The sequence below is a fragment of the Micropterus salmoides genome, unplaced genomic scaffold (genome assembly GCF_014851395.1).
Source record: "Micropterus salmoides isolate LMB-PRFRI ecotype aquatic unplaced genomic scaffold, ASM1485139v1 Ms_hic_scaffold_1, whole genome shotgun sequence".
Classification (NCBI taxonomy): domain Eukaryota; kingdom Metazoa; phylum Chordata; class Actinopteri; order Centrarchiformes; family Centrarchidae; genus Micropterus; species Micropterus salmoides.
Window position 1 is genome coordinate 44,296,752 of NW_024040040.1, and position 21,401 is coordinate 44,318,152.

The following is a 21,401-nucleotide window of genomic DNA, read 5'->3' on the forward strand; positions in this document are numbered from 1 at the left end:
CTTTTATGATTCTTTAAATAAGAAATAATTAAAGCATCTTTCAATATTTGATTTAACACTTTATTAATACAATACATTGTATGTATACAGTAAATATACTATGTATACAGAGTTTATGTGCAGTAGATCTACAGTTCTGACACTATAAAAATGACTTTAAATAATTCATGATTTCAGAGCTCACCTCTCTCACTGTCTAACAAACAGAAAGCAGATCAAACATTCATCCAAAACATACTTTGTGCTTACATTATAGTACATAATAATATAAACTGGAATACCATAAAGTAACTACAGAAAACGCTTGAAGCAGTAGCAGCAAAGGTTCTTCACTGAAAAGTGAAATTTGACGACACACAACTAAAGAAAAAACTGTGTGTTCTCTTTACACAAACTTTATCACTTTCATAGAAAGAATGCATTAAATTTTAGTCGGTATGAAAAGAATAAAAACAAAGAGGCATAACATTAACATGCTTTAGTTTCCACGATTGCAAAATCAAACAAGTCCGGAAAAAACATCAGCAAAGATCTGTTCCAAAATTCAGCAAATATTGTTTTCTAATGTTAAGTCTTGATTTTGGAAAACTATTTAATACCAAATAGCAGACAATGTTTCCCCACATACAGACTTTCCTTGGGCGGGCTGCCCGGGTGTATAAATGGCCACCAAAGTAAATTTGTTGACCCACTTTAGCATTTTGCAGAGAAACACAGAGAGAGATGTTATCTGGTATTACGTTACAAGACACGGTGGATATTTTACAAGCACGGACCAGGTAAAGTAACAGTGAACACACCAGTGCAGATGTCATTCATTACCACGTTGGTTTCCATAGACTACATCATTAACAGGCCTCCTTTGCGTGCGGCGTCAAAAAGACGAGTTCTGTGTCTTTTCGGCGACTTCATAAAACATACTGCTAATAGAGAAAGTCAGGAGACACATACAGGGAGAGAGAGATAGAAAGAGGTGGGGCTGCTGTGTTTGCAGTAAGAGACCAGAGGTGTAGGTGCGTGTGGGGCGAAGAGAACTGAAGGGAAAAGCAAGATGAGCAGATTCAAGTAGTGAGTAAACACTACAAAAAGGGGGAGAATGAAGTAGAATTAAAATGTTGAAATAAGAAATAACATGCCAGAAATATAACTTGCTGCACCCCCCACCTCATTCTGTGGGAAACACTGGCAGCAGTATCTAAAGTTCAAAAAGTGCCTTTTCTTGCAATGCAATTATTAACCATTAAATTCATGTAGGATTATTACACATTAAATAAGACCATAGAGTGAATAAGGCCTTACAAAGGGATGAAAACGTAGCTGCTATAAATATTACCTTGTGTTTTTTATGATAGCTCCCAGGTCCGGGAGAGAGAGCGCAACACAGTCAGTATTTGTTACCTCTAGTGCCTAAATAAGTGCTTAGGCAAAATCATAAGCTTTGCCACAAAAGACACTGCAAATGGTAAGAACAAGACCTGATCACTCTTTTGGCTTTCATACATGCCAAAAGCTGACAGAGCCTTCAAATACACCTCTTAAATGTGTAACTCAAGCCCAAAGAACACCTAAATAAAAATATATGGAATACATAAATATCCCAAGCCTTTTCACTAAAGTGGAATGTGTCTTAAGATAATATTGAACTATTCCAGTGGCTCACAAAATTGACAATTACAAGGACTTATCAGTATTAAGCTTGTGCATGCAGTCAAAAAAAAAATAAAATCACTGCTCTGAGTTACAATGATTTCAAGTAATTGATAGAAAACATTAACATCAGTTTGAGTTATAGCAGCTCCTCAAAACACACCTCAGCAATCGGCTGTCTCCAGTAACAGAAGGAGCTGAACTCTGGGCAGCTGAAGGTGGCGCTGTGTTGTGAACTTCGTAAAGGAAAGACGTGCTCCACCAGCTCGCTCAGCCGGCTGTATCTGGGAAATAAAAACCAGCATTAGGAACAAGAAACATTTGTCTGGGAGACACAGCTGACAGACAAGAACGACGATTCCAGCGACAGTTTAATACTTACGATGTTTTGTTGCCTTTGGCTTGCTCGAGGATTAACTCTCCTTTGGGATTCACTGTGAATATGCGACACACAGGCACGCCCACTTGCTTGTAGGCGAACACGTCCTTAAATACAGAATGAAAAACAATAAGGAACTTTTCTTTTTTTAGAGTAATGGCATCTAACTGCACTTAACCCCCCAAACCTTAAGACAACACAACAACATAAATGTTACACTTACATTTTCTCTGTTTCCGAAGGCTGCATAGAAGGGATGTGTGTTGGGGAAAAACAGGTTCTTGATGTCTGTGAGGCATTCGATCTTGAACTTCTCAGGCTTTTTTTCTATGATCTCTCTAACAAGGGAATTACAATAAAAAGGATTACAGACAAAACCTCTGACCCGTGGGTGCAGAAGTCGCCTACTTTAAATGAATTTGGACAAAAGAAAAGAAAAAAAAAAAAGTAAGGTCAGTTAGTAAGGTCACCAGTCTGTTTGATGGGTTTTATGTATTTGCACTGAGGTTTCTGGTCGTAAAAAAACGAATGTGATGAGTAGCTTGGCCAGGGTTGAAACAAATTTTAATTCCAGCAAGGAAAACAAAAGACAAAGCTGAATTACTGTAATCTGTATTGGGATAAATTACCTCTGATAGACATTTCTGCCAGAGCTCCACTGTCATTTCCTGGCTGACTATTAACTAAAAGAACTGCTATCAATGCCAGAGATCTGTCAATGCTGCTGCAAGTCCTTGGAGGCTGATCAACAGCTATTACTTAAATTAAGTAATGAATTTCAGCCGTACCGTGTCTTATCTGAATAATGCTGGTGAGCGGGGGCTTAGTGGAAGGATTTCCTACCTGTGGAAGGCAGAGAAGAGGCTGCTGGGCGAGAGCATGAGGGGTCCTTGAGGCAGGAGGGTCCCTCTGTCATTCACCCAGTGCAGATACCCCCGGGTCATGTCAGCCATGCCGATTGCTCGCGCCGAACAGTACAGGAACTTGTAACCGTTCCTGTGGCGGTCAGATAATTTATTGACGTCACTGTTTTCCTTGATTACTATTCTGTTAGAATAAAAGATGTCAGCGATCTGTCTCTTACTCGTGTACTGAGTGGTAAAGCTTAGCGATTCCTTGATGAGTCCAGTCTTTCCCGAGCTGAGGGAGAATCTGACCAAACACATCTGATCTGTGGGGAAATGATCGGGGTAGTAATTATTAAAGAGCTATGACCAAGATGATTTCATAGAAGAACTATCCGTGATACGGCTGCTGGAGCTGAACCTAAGTAATCATCAGACTTCTTATTTCAAATATTGTGAATGGGATTGAAACATTCTCTGCCAGCAGCCGGAGAGACAGGACAGAGTTACTGCTGCGTGAGAACAAACAAAGTGTAACGAAGAGGTTGATAGACTTGGACTTTCTCATACTTGGTGATGGTGCCATCGATGTCGGAGATTATGACCTTGTCGTCCCAGTTCCACAGGTAGATGGTGCCTTCGCAGCGACATGTGCCCTGGTACTGAGTGGTTATGCTGAAGGTGACATCATTAGGCCCCTCTCTTAGTTTCAGGCTGGCCTGTAAGACACAGGAAACGAGTGGGAGTTAAAAGAGTAGCCACGACTTAGCGTCACACTCCCATAACATCCTGTGACTCACAATGGACAGTTAAAAAACATCAACAGTGCAACTCGACCGCCGACACCAGTTAGTGATTCAGGTGTGTTATGCTAGTATTGCCAAATAATGTAGCCTCAAGCAGAGATGAAGAGCGCGCTAGTGAAGTCCTCGCAGAATTTAACCTCACACCAAGATCTTTTTTTATTTTCAGTGTCAGTTAGGGCTGAAGACTATCACTTGAGGAAATTTGTCAGATTTTGCGCAGCTCCCTCTGGAGCCACAAAAGGTTTTATAAAACCTTTCACATTAAGTATTGGTTCTCCAAAATACCTGGAAACAAATCAAACTTTATTTCTAAAGCACATTTAAAAAACAACCAGGTTGACCAAAGTGCTGTACATTGACATGAAACAATAAATAGACAAAATACAACACCAGACAAATATAACATTCAGTTCTCATGCCAGATTAAAAGCCAAGGAATAAAAATGTGTTTTAAGTCGGAAGGCTTGGGGCCAGTCTGACATGGAGAGGCAATAAATTCCACAGTCTTGGTGCTGCGACTTAGAAAGCTCGATCCCCCCTGCTCTTGAGCCGTGTTTTAGGGACAACAAGAAGAGACTGGTATGCAGACCTTAATGACCTTGAAGGAGCATGTGGCTTCAACAGATCAGTAATATATACTGGAGCTAGTCCATGAAGGGCTTTAAACACAAACAATAAAATCTTAAAATCAATCCTAAAATTAACAGGGAGCCAGTGAAGAGAGGCAAGAACAGGGAAGATGTGATCTCTCTTACGAGTTCCAGTAAGGAGACGAGCGGCAGCATTTTGAACCAGTTGTAGTAGAGAGACGGAGGCCTGGCTAACACCTACATACAGAGCATTACAGTAGTCAAGCCGTGTTGTGATGAATGCATGTATAACCCTCTCAAAGTCTGTGAGGGATAAAAAGGGCTTCAGCTTAGTAAGAAGCCTAAGTTGAAAGAAACCTGCTTTCACAACAGAATTTATCTGCTTCTCCAGACTTTGTATTAATCAAAAGGGGAATGTCAATGGTTCTACATATTGAGCATTTCCCGGAGAAACATAGACTCTCATTGGTTGAGTTCAACAGAACCAGAGTGTTTTATTGATTAACCATAAAATTAAGTTGGCAAACAAGCAAATGTGAATAGAGACGGACCCTGCTTTCATCAGCTGGATGCTGCGATATTCATTACACTCCACAGTAACAATATACTGATGTTTATTTTCTTTTGACCATGAAGAAGTTCAGCAGATTTCACTGCAAATTTCTGAGGAACTTCAGGTCAAGTATCTTGGGAGCTAATTAGAACAAAAATCTTCTCCAGTGGAGGCCTCTCGTTACATTGTCCCGTTTCTCGTCCACATCCTTGCTGGTTGGTAGTTTATTTGTACATGTGTGTGATCTTATATTAGTCAATTGTATATGTTGCCTTCTGCCTCACAAGCCGACACCTTTTCACTTTGTCAACAACAAAAAAAATAACAAACTGAGTTTCTGTCTTTGCCTAATTTTAGTCACACTACCAGTATCAGTGATCACTTGTCTTACTATCTGGTCGGACGACAGGCGGAGGGACTTCTTGTAGGAGTGACATGGTGCCGACGCCGGGCCTTGTGTCTGCACATGCTCAGTGGGTGTCAGAGCAGGTGCCACGGAGTTCAGCTCTTTAGTCTCATCGTCGCTGGACCACTCTGCTGCTTTCTGCCTGTAGCAGAGAATATAGTCTTAAGCGAGACCAGCAAACAATATGAAGACTGTAGAAAAATTTGTATTTGGCAGGAAAAAGTCCAGTCTAACTGCAATGGCGACTGAGTTTTAGACAAATCTATGTAAAAATAAGCACAACAACAAGTAAAGGAACCAACATAATACCACGTTTATACTGGCTAATGGATGATGTGATTCAAAGTCAGCAAAAACCCTGCAGAATGATTTAGCGTCACCAGAGGGCAGCAGACCTTCTTCTCTGCCTTTAACTCTGCTTTTTTCAACAGTGAATACACAGAATGTTTTTGTCTTCTTCTTTTACACAAAAACTGGATGCATCCTTAATAATTTAACACAAACACAGCCTGGTTCAAAAAATATTTAAAGTCCTTCTGAAATTTCTTAAAGATGAGTTTATGAGTCATAAAATGACAGCACTGCTGTGACTAACATGCTAATCCAGCCTCTGTGGGACATGTTGACCCAACACTGCTTGTGTTGGTGCGCGCCTGTAGTGTTGTGAGGAAGAGCTTGGTTGCTGACTCACTGAGTTTCTGGGGCCTGGTGAAGGGCAGGGCTCTCTCTGCTCTGAGACTCCTGTCTCTCTAACTTGGTCTCTGATGATAACTGAAGAGAGGATGATACATTATGAGATAAATCTATAGTATAAAACCAGTGAACAATAAAATGTCTGATATAACTATATAAGTTAACTACCTTGATAAAAGCTTCCTTCATAACTTAAAAGGCCTTACATAATAATGCAAAACAGAGATGTAATGGTTACCGATACATGTGTCTCGACTCATTTACAATGCAAAGTTACTCAAACGGTATGGTATTCCCACTGACCTCAACTATACAGCAAACACACAGATGTAAGTGTGACTCATGAGGTTACCTAAAGCCTTTTGGCTGAGCCACACAGTCAGTACCTGCTTTACGCTGCTCTTTCTCCAGAACCACCAACGTCCTGACTTTTTTGGCATTTTCTCCTTCACCCAGGCCTCCTCTGTAGCCTGCCATTCGGATAAATTATTCATGTGTTAGTAGATATATCGTACAGATATATAAGATGAAAGTGATCACTATAAACACATTAGATTGAGAGGATACCTTTGGCAAGCTCTTCTGAAAAGCCTGCATACTAAGTATCAACGGTGCTGCCAGTGTCCAGTTGTAATACCTGTGGGGGAAAAAGGTTGTTGTTTTTTTTAGCTGTAATGTTACATATTAATGACTCATCTGTTTATCTGATATGAGAGTCCACTGCCTGAATTAGGGAGTAGGAAGACTCACCTGTTTGCAATTCTAACCACCAAATTGGGATTGTCGATTATTGCCGGATTCTCTGCAAATTCATTGTAGGTGATGATGTGCTCCATGAATTTATCTGGAATAAATGGAGCGTGAAAGCTTGATTATAAATTATGGTGATTGCCCATCTTCCTGTATTACAACAACATCGGTATGCAGGAGATATGAAGGACAGTGAAAATGCATCCTGCTTATCATTTATAAATCGTTATTTGTCACATAAAAAAGATTACATGATTTGTGAAATGCAATGTAGTACGCTCCTAATGTGCTAAAAGAGTAATGTGAAAAATAAGGATTAAAAATAAGAAATAGAAATACAAGATCAGAATGCATGAATATTGGTAAAAAAATATATATATATGTCAAGTTCCTGTACTGTTCGGCGCGAGCAATCCGCATGGCTGACATGACCTGGGGGTATCTGCACTGGGTGAATGACAGAGGGACCCTCCTGCCTCAAGGACCCCTCATGCTCTCGCCCAGCAGCCTCTTCTCTGCCTTCCACAGGTAGGAAATCCTTCCACTAAGCCCCCGCTCACCATATGTATATATAACATCTCTCTTGAAAATTACAAAATAACCTTTAATATCCTGTATGAGCAATCTACTTTCCATTCTGTATTATTTTACATTTACTCATTTAGCTGACACTTTTATCCAAAGCAACTTACAATTGCTATATATGTCAGAGGTCGCACACCTCTGAAGCAACTAGGGGTGTCTTGCTCAAGGACACATTGGTGGATGGGTTACATTGGGGGACTGAACACGGGTCTCTCATACCAAAGGCATGTGTCTTACTGCGGTGTATTACTGCTGCTAATAGAGATCACTGGGTACCTTTAGAGATCTCGGAGTTCTCACCAACACCTCCACACAGCGACAGGGTGACGTCAGGGAGGTCACCAGCAGAGTCAGACAGACACTCTGTGCCGCTGTCTGCTGCCGCGCTGCCAACCGACTGGGGCGACTGGGATCCAGAGCGCCTCCCCGTCTCGACCCAGTCTTTAGGAACCTGCTCAGACTCACTGAAAGCACAGGCAGTCCAGTTTCACTCAGCAAGAATCACAGAGTTGTTTAAATAGCTGCAGGCATTTTTATTTAACAGGTAGGGCTGGGTATCAAAGCAGAGTTTTTTAGTATAAACCCCAAAAAGTACAGAAAACTGTCAAGTACCCAAAGTTGTACTCATAATTAAGTAATCTTAAATTAGGTTACATGACTTTCATTTACTCTGAAAGGATTCCTAGGTTTGTACCTTTTGGGGAAGTACCGAGCAACAACATCAGGTTCTAGTGCATTCAAGTCGTCCAGGTAAATGTCTTCAGGTCCCTGATGTTGGCTCCTCTTCCTCACACCTTTATGAAAGCAAGACAAGAGACTCAGAAAATTGCTGACTTCTTTCCCCTCCCCTCCAACTTCCTTTTCTTTTAACTTGTGAATGCAGAGCAGCCCCAGACACAGAACTAAATACAAAACCACATCCTTCCTGTTAACATCCACTCACACCTTGACTGGCTGTAGATTACCGTCACACAATCTGGAGTTTGACTCAAGACTTTCCCACGCACATTTAAGATGCAATATAAGAATAATTAAAATTTACATTATTAAAATTATTATAAGCTTCTATAGAGACAGACAAATAAGCAGACACAATTAAAAAAAAAAAAAGGTTTTTGGCATATTTCTAAGTCACTTGAATCTCACGAAGAACTGTGAACTGAAAGAGGGTGGGGTTCTCTACTCTTTTTTGTTGAGGGAGGTAGTCTGAACTTTTTCACATCCTACATTTCTTTTTATTTGATTCTTCCCTTATGAGATCCATTGTGCTCATTCAGTGACTGTAATACTAGTTTATTTAGCAGCTCTTTTCTAAAAAACGAGAATGTACAGAAACTATAAAACACATTTTCAGAGCGAGTGATAAAGGAAGTTGAGTTACTTCTCCTCTTGACGGGGGAGTCGGTGGGTTTGGAGGAGGCTCCTGTGTCAGGACAAACTGCTGCCGAGTCTCCAGTTATGTTTCTCCCACCACTGGCAGCAGAGTCGCTGCCCCTGCGGCTTGGTGGCGAAGACTTCCACCTGGTCTTGTGCACGGTTATCGGTCTGAGGTCAGTGTTAGTGGGACATGGCTCTGAGGTGAAACAGCTGGACATTAAATTTGAAAGGCCTGTCTCGTGGTTGGTAATGTTTGTATCGTGTGATGAAGCTTCAGGGGGCTGTGGTTTGCAGCTGCGCTGATCAACTTTGATGGTCCGAGGCTCTGGCTTTACAATACTGCAAATGGGACCTGTGGTTCTCTCTCCTTCCCTTGACTGCTCCTCCATGGCCTCTGTGCTCAAGATAACCCTGAAATGTGTGTTCTCAGAGGGAGTGATGGTCACCGTCTTTGGCTCTGATTTGTCCTTTTTGTTGACCTGGAAGCAAGAAAAACAGCACAAAATAAAGTTTAAATATAAATGCATTTCTAAAATGTCTTTTTTAAAATATGTATAAATGAGGATGTGAACTAGATTTGAAATTCATTTAGCCATTTAGACTAGTTTCTACAAGTTTAGACCTGAACCCTCACCCTGGTGGATTCTGGAAACTCTCCCCAGGTCCACTGCATGTGGGACTCGGCCCTGAGCATGCTCTCTGCCGGCTTCACCATCAGCTCAGAGTCACTCTTGGGCGACATTGCCTCCGACATCTCCCTGCTGTAAACAAACACCACATTTCCACTGAGTCAGCTGTAATGACCTTGTGGGAGTGATTTGTTTTACTCAGGCCCTCTTGGTTTTGATAAAGTCGATTGGAAATTATTTGTCATTGTTTTTCTCTGTGTTTGTACGAACAATGTAAATATTTGAGGGTGGGAATATTTGGATGGGGGGAGCGTACGTAGTGCAAGGGGACCAGTCTCCATCAGAGAAAGGGTAGCTGTCCCATTCGAGGGCGGTAAGTGGGGAATGTTGCCTGTTGTCCGTATTGGCCTTCATCGTGGACAGTGAAGGTGTCCTGAAAATGGGAAACAATACAATGAACAAGAGATTCATGACAAACAACACATAAAATCAGCTTATAACTCAAGTCTGTACTTACCGTCCGTTGTGCTCCTCATCTGAACTGAGCTCACACAACTCCATCTCTCCGCCTGCAGGTGTGGTTTGCTCCTCCTTGCGTGGCTCGGCCTTGTGCTTCCTCCTGCGTCTCTTCCTCTTCTTGCCGGCTGTGTTGGAGTTGGGCTGGAGGTTTCCAGAGACCGGGTCCTCAGGACTCTGCGGCTGACTGTCGTCTGCCGCTGATCCACTACATCTGGTCTCTCTGCTCCTGAACAGAGCCTCTTCGGTGGGGATGGGCGAGGTCACCAGGTGGGCTGGGACAATCTCCTGTGTTGAGGTAAAAAAATTAAAAATAAAATCAACAAGACTTAAGAGTCTACAGCCGTTCTTAGCCACAGTGGTGCTTTGAGCTAAATGCTAATATCAGCATGCTAACATGCTGACGTTATAGAGGTATCATGTTTGCCATGTTCACCATCTTATTTGCCAATTCAATCAGTCAAATGGCAATCGATCCAATAGCTGTCGAGACATTTCACTCAACATCTACCTGCTAGCATAGCAAAAAAGAAAAGGCTGGGGAGGACAGGTCATATAAATTATGTATGTTGTTAACACAGTAATTGATTTCTACGAGTAAACAAGATCGGTTTATCTGAAATTCAACATAAAAGTCTTCATCATAAACTCACATTGTGCTGCTCTGTCTCCTGGACAAAAAAGGCCTCTCCATTGTCTCCAAGCTTCATGTGTAGCTCCACAGGTTCCCCATTGATTTCTATATCAATCTGCAGAGTCAAACAACACAGGTCTGTAAGAAATACTCTGTACAAAGCTTTACTGTATATTTCACCACATTCTCCTCAGTTGGCTTCAGGTTTTAGCAGCGATTAATGAGGTTTGTTTACACCACAAAAGCAGCGCATGTCTACAACACAGTTCACAGATAAAAAAAAAAATCTGTGCCATAGATTTACCTGAAGTAATAGAGTTAAGCCAGAGAAAGAAAAAAATAACAACAAGAGAACAGCTTGTACAGCAGCTTGCTGTTTTCAGCCTTTTCTGTCCGTGTATTAAACAGGCAGGATTTTACTCCAAGCTGCCTGGGTGGAATTAGGTTGTTAAAGAAGGTCAACATCATAAGTAAACATGCTTCATGTATTTTGCGGTGCTTTCTTCCACCTTTAAATGATCAGAAATGTTAAGAAATTAACCAAAATCTATTCAGATGTCTGCTAAATGTTGACATTTGCTATGAGATCAACATCAGATTATATTCAGTTTCTTCCTGTTTTCTCTACAGTGACAAAGATGCTATTAACTCACGTGATTTACAGAATCACTGAAGCTGTTTTCTGTCAACAGACTACTTCCTGTTTGTCTGACTCGCCTATAAGCTTATGAAAGAAAGTGCTCTCCTGTTAAACTGGGATGAATCTTTACAAGTTGGGAATAAGAGGCTAAATTAGGCTTTAGTCTTTGCATCCCACCTTAATCATCAGCTGACAACTACACCGGTACTATAAATAGAGAGGAAGGGCAACGTGCTCGTGTGAGAGACGCAGAGAGCGCAGTGGATGGTAATGTTCAGAGAGCTGCAGAGGGCAGTTAGAGAAATAGAGAATCTATTCTGAAGCTTCATCGCAACACACTGAAGCAACACACAGTTATCCCACATTTTACTGCATGTCAAACGTTTTGACTGCAGTTACTATTCCTTAATCAACAGAATGCTAGATTTGTACAGGAATGTTTGCCTCAGAACAAATGCAAACTTGAGTTAAACTAAGCAAAGAATAAGCTTTAAAAAAAAAAAATAAATAAAAATCAGTACTAATTATGAAGTAAATTTTTAAAAAGTCTGATAATCATTTTTCTTTTACTAACATGGGCACTCACCACTTTCTCTCTGGAGCGCAGCACCCCCAGTTTTCCGAAGCGGACATGGAAAGGGGAGCACTGGAACATACCATCAGGCTGCCGGACCACGATCACGTCGATGCAGCCTGACAGAGTGGCCTGGTTGATCCCCTTATACAGCTCCTTTACTGTCACCAGCACCTGGCCCGCCAGCTGCCCCACGTAGTTCATGGTGTCCACCTGTCATCAGAAAATCCCTTCAATAATTAGCATATATGCAATAACAGAATTTGAAGTTTAACACACCTAAATTACCAGCAGAATAAAACCACCCACAACTTTATTTTCGCATCTTACTAGGCCAGTGTCCCTTACGTAAGGCTCCTGTTGTTCAGAATAGCCTGCAAAGGAAATGCAAGCCGGTCCCTAAACACAGTAGCTCTGTCCCATTTTCCTCAAAAGAGTCCTGAGCTGATCAAGACTTAATCAGGCAACAAGGCTGCCGCAGAACAGAGGGGAGCAGAGCAGACAGGGTGTGTTTCTGCTCAGGAGCACTCCCAAAATCCCTGGGTCAAAGTTCACCCAATTTAGCCAGCTACTCTACCTCTTTTTGAACTTACATTTCACTATTTTGTTAGTAATATGTGTATCCTTGTCATATGCATATTGTTTTGTACAAATACATTTGTGACCATTTTAAAAAGGTAAGAAGTGTCAAAGCATGGCTCAAAATAACTCAACAGTAATAATAAAAAATAACTGTCTTTGGTCTGATTGGTTTTCTATCATGTGCACTGGGTAAAGTTAACCCAGTACTGCGTCAGTGCTATACTGACCCAGACTTTTAGTTTGGCAGATTTAGTTTCCTACAAGGTCTCTCTGTTTGTGCTGTTATGGTGCCCCCCCCTCCCAGTGTCACATGATGTGTACAGACACTTAAGTTTGAACTGAATGGAGGTGAAGGTCATGTTCATCTGATGTCTCTGACCCAGTGACAATAACTGCAGAAATGAGGCAGATTGAAAGTGTTTGTGACAGACAGCATGTGACATCTAAAATTATACAAAGCCCAACAGGGCTCAAAGTATTAGCCTGTATTATACACCATACTTCTGAAGTGTTACATCTCTCTAAAAATGTACTTGAACTCTGTACTGGAGAGCTTACACTAAACAGGAAAACTATTCAGTCTCATATTCCAAAAACATACACAGTAAACAGTGTACAGTATATGAGCTGTGACTTACCGTCACTTAACGTAAGTGTACAAACTCTACAGCAACTGTTCTGTCGTAACTGCTCATCATAGCTGTTAGGTCGACTTGTGAGGAGTCAGAAAACAGATAAAACATAGATAACACGTCTAGATGGGCAAAGACTAAAACATGGTTAAAAGTAAACTGCAGTTTGTTAACTGCCTTGTGTATGTGATTTTTGCCTCTTTAGAGTTTTTTTGTGGCAAATTAGGAGAATAACAAACTGCTTTCTTTTTTTTAAAGCAACTCTATACTGTAGCCTGTTTTTTTTTGTTTTTTTTAAATAGGATTTCCATGGCATGTTTTTCCCTCTTATAGATATAGATATACACACACACACACACACACACACACACACACACACACATTTTATTTTGAAGGGGAAAATGTTCATATCGTGTTAATGTATGGGTGAAGTACTTTGCATTTGCTATTAAACTTGATAAGTTGCCATTCAGTCTAAACCAGCATCAGTAACATTCAGTTAACTGAGTAGGGCGAACAATCAGTCAACAGATGCTCAGTTGTAGCATCAACAAACATTAAAAAAAAACGTCTGGGAAAGTTGAGGCACTAAGCAAATCACATTCATTATCACACAGAGAAATGAAAAGATAGAAAGCGAGATCTCATTCTTTCATGAAGATGAGCTGATATCCTTCCTTCATATCTTTTCTTGTGAAAACACTATACTTATATACACTTATGACTGATAATATCAATCAACAGTGAATCTATGTTCAGACAAGTCTGGCTTAACCTGATCCTTGTCAGGTTTTAAAGAATTGTTTTCTCTGCGGTGCACATGATATCACATTACACGTCCATGTTACATTATTCCATTATTTACCTGGTGCTTTAATCCAAAGCAGCTCATGATCAGAAGGTACAAATTTAGGACAATGGAATACAGACTAAATTGGAGCTGCATACCAGCTGGATGGACTTTGAAACCATTCAGTCTCCAAGACTGGCAGCCACTACCCCAACTAAACTCTAAATGTACTTTACTGGTGATAGAGGGAAATAAACTAGCTACGATGAATTCACGCAAACATACCAAGAAAATAACAAAAGGATTCGCTATCAGGTGACAACATTGTGTCTCTGAAACTTTATTGATTTTCAGGTAATAACAATATTAGTATAGAAAGTAGGGTTGGGAAATAAACACCAGGAAATGATAGAGATTTGAGATCTACAGACAAATGTTTGGGCTAATTTCCATTCATTATGTCTGGTTGGTGCAATGTTGGACTACTTTACAGGATGTTTGCATGAGTGTGATAAAGTATCTTGATTTGGATGGTATTTAATTCACTAAATTAGCTGAAGAAAACTCTCACCTGACCATGTAATCTTTCTTTATAGCAGTTGATACTGTTAGTACATTAAATTATATATACTGTGATTTATCCATGTGAGTAACAATTATTTTATCCATTATCTGCCACCCCAAACAGAAAGGCAGTCTGTTGATTCAAGATTAAAAAATGGATCAGGATTACAGTCAGAACTGTGGTTAGGATTAAGTCAGGTTTACCTGAGATACACAGCAGGCTTTTAACATCCAACTGTGAGAGAACAACACTGCACTTTCCAAATAAAATGCTACCAACATTTCAGGTTATGTTGTGTTCATCACTCACTCTGCATATTAAACCAGCATCCCAACTCACCAGAGTCCAAGGGGACTTCAGGTGCAGCCGCTGGTCCTGCTGCTCTACAGGTACCCTCCCTGAGAGCTCCATGTCACCCCAACAGGACCGAGCTGAGCTGTGGCCCTCTCTCCTCCCCTTTTCTCCTCAGCCAACCTGCTCCTGTCCTGTGCCATGCACCACAGTTCCTACGACCTGTCCAACCCCCCTGACTGAGTACACACAATGCGAGGGAAAATGACCCCTGTCTGAGCCCTAAAACTGTTGCATAATTTCTTTTAGCGTCGGCCTCCGTCTCCACCAACCTGTGCTCGAAAAGCCTCTACAGAGATAACAGCTTGAGGGAACATTTTAATCTGTCAAGAATTTGTTTGAATAAAGTAATAATTTACTCTACAATGTGAAAAAAATGACAAAGGCCCAACAAAACCTGCATTAAGCCTGTTAGTGTACAACCAGCTAAACTGGCATGTTAGCATTAATCTCAGCTGAGGTGCAGCTGAAGTTAACAGGAATTCGGTCAGTTGTTTCAGAGGTCATGAACTAAACAAAATTTTACCAAATGGTGGAGCTACAAAAAGTCAGTGGACCACCAAAGTCATTAGGATTCATACCCTGGAGATTGTCAATGTCTGTATCAAATCCTGAGTCTACAGCCATGTCAGCTAGTATAGCACAGTCAGTGGTGCTTTGGGTAAACGCTAACAAGCCAACAATGATAACGTTAACATGCTGATAGCAGATAAAATGTTTACCATATTCACCATCTTAGTTTAGCCTGGTAGCATGCTAACATTTGCTAATTAGCTCTAAAACAAAGCATAGCTGAGGCTGATGGGAGTTTCAAACATTATGTCATCCTGAGGGGAACATGAATGTACCAGATTTGTTATGCAATCCATAAGTAGTGCAACGAGCAACACTGCCATCCCTAGAGCCATGTTGGCATGGCTAAAAATGGTTGTTTAGTGGTTATTATGTCATAGCTACAACTGAATACTATCTAATATAACTAACAAAACAAGAGTTACTGTCAGCATACAGTGTATAATAGCACCAGTTGATAATAGTGTCACAACGTGTACACTGCGCTCCTGAAATGTGCTGTGCCCCCCACCCTCCCGCGGACCACAGCACATTGTAGAGTGAAAGTGCAATGCTCAATGCTTTAATGGACAAAGCAGAAGTGTCTCGATGAGAGTCATCAGCCATGATAACGCTGCACAACCAGATCTCTCTAGTGAGCTGACTACACACTGTCTGCATGAACTACACACCAAATTTAGAAAGAGCCTCAACTCCCACGCAGCTGTACTTCATATAGACCCCTCTGCTACAGCACTTCAAGCCTGAAAGATGTTCCGCATAGTTTGCCTTTCTGTGGGCTTGAAGTGTGCTGAAATTAGAGGTACATTAAATTAGAGTTTACTCCCTGATCAATAATAGCGTTCACACAAAGGACCAATACAAAGTAAACTCACCGGCCACTTTATTAGGTACACCTGTTTAATTGCTTGTTGACACAAATAGCTAATCAGCCAATCACATGGTAGCAACTCAATACATTGAGGCATGCAGACGTGGTCAAGACAACTCGCTGAAGTTCAGACCGAGTATCAGAATGGGGAAGAAAGGGTTTACAGAGAAAGGTCCGAAAAAGAGAAAATACCCAGTGAGCGGCAGTTGTGTGGACGGAAATGCTTTGTTGATGTCGGAGGTCAGAGGACAATGGGCAGACTGACTCGAGATGACAGAAAGGGAAACAGTAACTCAAATAACCACTCGTTGCAACCAAGGTATGCAGAATACCATCTCTGAACGCACAACACGTCAAACCTTGAAGCAGATGGGCTACAGCACCAGAAGACCACACGGGTACCACTCCTGTCAGCTAAGAACAGGAAACCGAGGCTACAATTCATACAGACTCACCAAAATTGGACATTAGAAGTTTGGAAAAACGTTTCCTGGTCTAATGAGTCTCGATTTCAGCTGTGACATTCAGATGGTATGGTCAGAATTTGGCGTAAACAACATGAAAGCATGGATCCATCATGCCTTGTATCAACGCTTCAGGCTGCTGGTGGTGGTGTAACGGTGTGGGGGATATTTTCTTGGTACACTTTGGGCCACTTGGTACCAACTGATCATCATTTAAACGTGACAGCCTGCCTGAGTATTGTTGCTGACCATGTCCATCCCTTTATGACCACAGTGTACCCATCTTCTGATGCCTGCTTCCAGCAGGATAATGCACCATGTCACAAAGCTCAAATCATCTCAAACTGGTTTCTTGAACATGACAGTGAGTTCACTGGACTCTGTTGGCCTCATTGTCCATGGCCAGTCACCAGATCTCAATCCAATAGAGCACCTTTGGGATGTGGTGGAACGGGAAATTTGCTTCATGGCTGTGCAGTCGACAAATCTGCAGCACCTGCGTGATGCCATCATGTCAACATGGACCAATGTTTCTGAGGAATGTTTCCAACACCTTGTTGAAAGTATGCCACTAAGAATTAAGGCAGTTCTTAAGGCAAAAGGGGGTCAAACCAGATACAAGGTGTACCTGGTAAAGTTGCCAATGAGAGTATATAGACGTTTTATTATATTTAACAAAACAATCTGTGAAATCGCTCTCACGTATTGTTCTGGAGCTTTTCACCGACTTCAGTTGAGATTGTTTTGTCAACTATTATTTCCAAGGTCAAAGAAGGAAAGAAAGAAAAAAACGCCCTTTGGACTCGATCACTAGAAGGTGTTGTAACTCCATTTTCATGTGTGAACATTATGTCGCTTTGCTACTTCCTCATCATCAGGAATCAAATTGTTAACTTAGTAGATCTACATTTTCATATTAAGACAAGAATCTAATCATTTCCATTGATACAGTACAATTAGAATAAGTCTGACCAGGTCCCACTACAAAATGCCCAGTACATGATGACACAAATACAGCACTACCAGTTCTCATCCACAGAAACCTGAGGGGACCTTTAAGAGGTGTTAATCCTGTTTACAAGATTAAAACAGATCTGGCTTTCCCTGCCTCGGCACGTTTGTCCTGCTCACTACGTCCAACGTGATTGTGCATCAGCCAGTGTTGTGTTTTGACCAATGTTGTGTCAGACTCTTGAGGTTTCTATTTCAACCACCAGTTCCTTACGAATCAAACACTAGTGTTGACACTGCAATTGCATCTTAGTCATTTGGTGAATCTTGTCTATTATATTTAAATTAAATCAGTCCAGATCTCACCAGTTATGAATTTGCAATTACATAAAATCAGAGAAGAGCAGTAAATTGAAAAATCTGAAGAAGAGGTGGAACCAGAGTATGTTTTGAATTTAAGCTTGAAAAATGATCAGTTGATTCATCAACAGCATATACAGTATTAGTATAAAAACAGTATTTTGGTGTTTGTGATATGGTTTCTGGGGAAAGAAATACAATATTTCTTTATATACCACCATCTTTATTTATATTCATTTTGCCTTTTGTGCAATGTGTGCAACTGTGACACAGAATTTCCCCTCAGGGATCAATAAAGTGTTTCTGATTCTGATTGACTGGCGATTCAGCTATATTGCATACTTTAATAGGGAACAGACAGCAAGCAATACAGTGGTACAACAGCCTAATCTAAGTAAATATTTACTCTACTATCACAATTGACATCAGCACACTGATATATCTCACATATCAGGGTCCTTATCTCTATTTGAGAGTTTGCTGTTTAACACTATCACATAATAAAACCTGCATATTAATCAGCCATTAAGTGTGTAATCTATAAGTACAATAAACTATAATATAAAAAAAACATATCTATCTACCTCATAATGTTACCGATATTGCCAAAATAGTAGTTCAATCTTTGCACATGCACCTGTACAGCAAAGTGTTTTCGCCTTAAAACCTATGAGGCGTTTAGGGACACAGCTGGATTGGTTGAATTTGACAAAACAGACTTATACGAGGATTTTATAAATAACCACGCGTCGTACAGTTACAGTAAGTATGATATACGCGCACACACACGCTTCAAAAGCGAAAATAAGTCTCAAAAAGACTCACGAGCAGCTGACTCCGCCAGAAGGTTTCAAGGACTCCGCTGCCGGTGTCTTTACAGCACAGAGCAGCGATATCAGCCAGCATTAAAACACATTCTGTCTCGTTAGATTTTTCTACAACTGTTCAGCGCTGATCAAGTCACCCTACCTGCTAGAGAAGAGGCTCACCCGCAGGCAGTCGCAGCTTCACTCAGCTCCTCCACCGGCTGTTTGCGGAGTCTCTCTGCTGCTGCTGCTGCTGTGGTGTGGTTGGAGCATAGACTGTATTGGAGCCGACCACACCACGTGACCCTGCAGCTCCGAGGCTGCACGTGATCACAACGCAGGAGGACGGAGGTTAAGTTAATTATTAGGGTTAATTGATAGATGTTTATGAGGAATGTAGAGAGTTTCCTGCACTATCAATCCCTAAAATATGGATGTCCATGCCACGAGGGGAGAAAATAAAAATTACTATTAATTAATTATTGCAAATTGGAGTTACAGTGGTGGAATATATCTATTTTTACTTGTATTGACTTGAGTGTTTAACATCTACAACTACTTTATACTTCTCCCTAAGGAACTATTGTACTTTTTACTACACTACATTTACTACACATTCATTTAATACCTTTAGTCACTAGCCTATTTACTTTGCAAATTCAGCAGTGGTAGAAGAAGTAGCCTACTAAGATATTCTTCTCAACTCAAATACTCATTCAAAACTTTACTCAAGTAAAAGCACAAAAGTACCAGCATTAAAATGTACTTAAGATACCAAAAGTAAAAGTTCTCATGCCGAATGGCCAGTTTCAGAATATATATTATCAAACTGGAATGTAATTATTGATGCATTAACTGCCGTCTTCAACATTTACTGGAAGTGTGTTTAGTTCTCTGCAGACACGTACTGTGAGCGTGATACTAAATAAACTAAAATCTAAGACTGACAAATGTACCACCATTAATTTGCTCATGTTTCTTTGTTGGCATACTTAATAACAGGGTCTTCGTTAAAGTACTTTTAAAAAAATAAGTACGTTTGTGGTTTAAGATGCTCTCATCTAGCCTTCAGGGTGATCATGTGGTTCATGACGTTTCATATATACAATCAGGCACTGCATTCACATGATGGATCAATGAAATGAGTTGGTCCATCCGAACAAAAACATAAAGATTCATTGGTGAAGGTAAAGTAGAATCTTAAAATTTAAAACATTTCGTATTGTTATACCATCATTTCACATATATTTAACCTGTTATCAAAAAGGTTATAACCCATTGCTTCAACACTGAAATGAAGTGCAGGAAATTAATTACATTTTATTAATCGCAGTGAGGGAAGTTTCCACTCTCCATGTGTGGAGGTCACACTGAGGTACAAAGCTGTAGCCCTGCAGGTGGTATGGGATTTTCAGGGATTTGCTCAACGACAGTTCAGCAGGGCAGAAATTTGGCAACACAGGTTGGGCTGAAGCTGAAGCCAATGAAAGGCCAGTGTGCCACCCAGTCGACTGTCTTATAAAAGAAAGTAGGGAGGAACAAATGATGCGTACCTTCCATCAGCTGTGAAGGGGATGTAGAAAGTTTCAGTTCCTCTTAAAACACCAGCTCAGTCAGACTATGACTGGCTGTTTTATGCATTTCCCAGATTGAGGACCTCATGTTTGGTCACAGTATATGGCATAAAAACATGTTTTGCATGTTAGGTGTTTTGAATCTATATGCTTTTGCTTGCTATGTAGGTTAGCAGTATGTTAGAAGTATTACTGTTATTTACTCTTTTCTAAGCTCAAAAATAACTAAAAGGCAGTAAGCAATACATTTCAAAAATAACCCAAATTTTGAATAATTATCAACATTGTGTGAGTAAGGAGCTGTAGCCAGTTCCACTACTGTCTTGACTTGACTCTGCAACTTTAACACTTGTGGATTTGAATTAATTCTTCCCTGTTTCACCCCAAGAATTTCTCATGTTGGCTTTGTTCTTCCCTCCAATTAGTGAGTGCATCGCCCCTGTAAGCCTCTATGTCACTCTGTATATCCTCAAACCTTCTGTCACTATATGCTAACAAGTGTGAACATTTAAACCAATAAATATGCCAACAGATACTTTATTAAAGTAAATATGAAAATTATACACACGATGCAGGCAATCTGTAAAAGCAGTGGTCTCTGAAATGAGTATGTGATATAAAACAAAAGGTGCATTAAGAGACTTATTCTATTACACAAATGGGGAGTATTGTTATCATTAATATTTTAAAAGAGCAAGTTACTATAACTGGAAACACATCAATCATATTCAGCACAAAAAGCCCAAATCAAACTTGTAGCATATATGCGTATATGAGAGTAAACTCAATCCTTTTCTCCACTAGATTTACTCAGTGGTTCTGGATGTGCTTCAGCTGGTGGTTCAGGCTCCTCTGCTGTGTCTACAGGCTGCTCGGGGACTTCTGATTGGCCAGAACTCAAAGACTGTTCAGCAACCTCTTCTTTTGCATCTACTGTTTGTTCTGAATCTGAAGCTTTGGGTTCTGCTGCAGCATCAACTTTCTGCACTTCAAACTCCTTACTTTTGCTCGCCTTGTTGTCTTCAACCTTTTCCAGGGGAAGAGTCTTAGTTACAGATTCTGCAAGAGAACAGTCTTTAGTAACCATTTCTTCTAAATTATGACAGGATTACACCATGCTGTAATGTTTCAGACGCAAACGTGCATTTCATTTCAGCTTCCTCACCCTTTTGCTTCTGCATTTTGGTTCCAGTGACTGTGGTTTTCATCTTTTCCTTCGGGGTGTTTGGGCCAAACACCACATTTCCTTCTGCATCAG

General features: G+C 40.7%; 1 protein-coding gene across 2 annotated transcripts; it reads right to left on the reverse strand.

Moving 5' to 3' along the window:
- Positions 1 to 46: 46 nt before the first annotated feature.
- On the reverse strand, positions 47 to 18,857 carry LOC119911264 (phosphatidate phosphatase LPIN2-like). 2 transcript variants are annotated; one of them, XM_038730077.1, is made up of 20 exons: positions 18,733 to 18,857; positions 11,637 to 11,837; positions 10,430 to 10,525; positions 9,778 to 10,064; positions 9,577 to 9,693; positions 9,266 to 9,392; positions 8,636 to 9,110; positions 7,949 to 8,048; positions 7,531 to 7,718; positions 6,670 to 6,763; positions 6,487 to 6,556; positions 6,306 to 6,389; positions 5,918 to 5,997; positions 5,212 to 5,368; positions 3,442 to 3,590; positions 3,111 to 3,197; positions 2,870 to 3,022; positions 2,250 to 2,364; positions 2,030 to 2,133; positions 47 to 1,931 (listed from the first exon to the last, which is right to left on the reverse strand). In XM_038730077.1, the coding sequence occupies exons 2-20, from the start codon at positions 11,826 to 11,828 to the stop codon at positions 1,787 to 1,789; spliced, it is 2,820 nt and encodes a 939-aa protein (XP_038586005.1). In that variant the 5' UTR covers positions 11,829 to 11,837; positions 18,733 to 18,857; the 3' UTR covers positions 47 to 1,786. The 2 variants fall into 2 exon arrangements, with proteins under 2 accessions (XP_038586005.1, XP_038586010.1); XM_038730082.1 differs by having other exon boundaries at positions 18,753 to 18,773.
- Between the last annotated feature and the right edge of the window lie 2,544 nt (positions 18,858 to 21,401).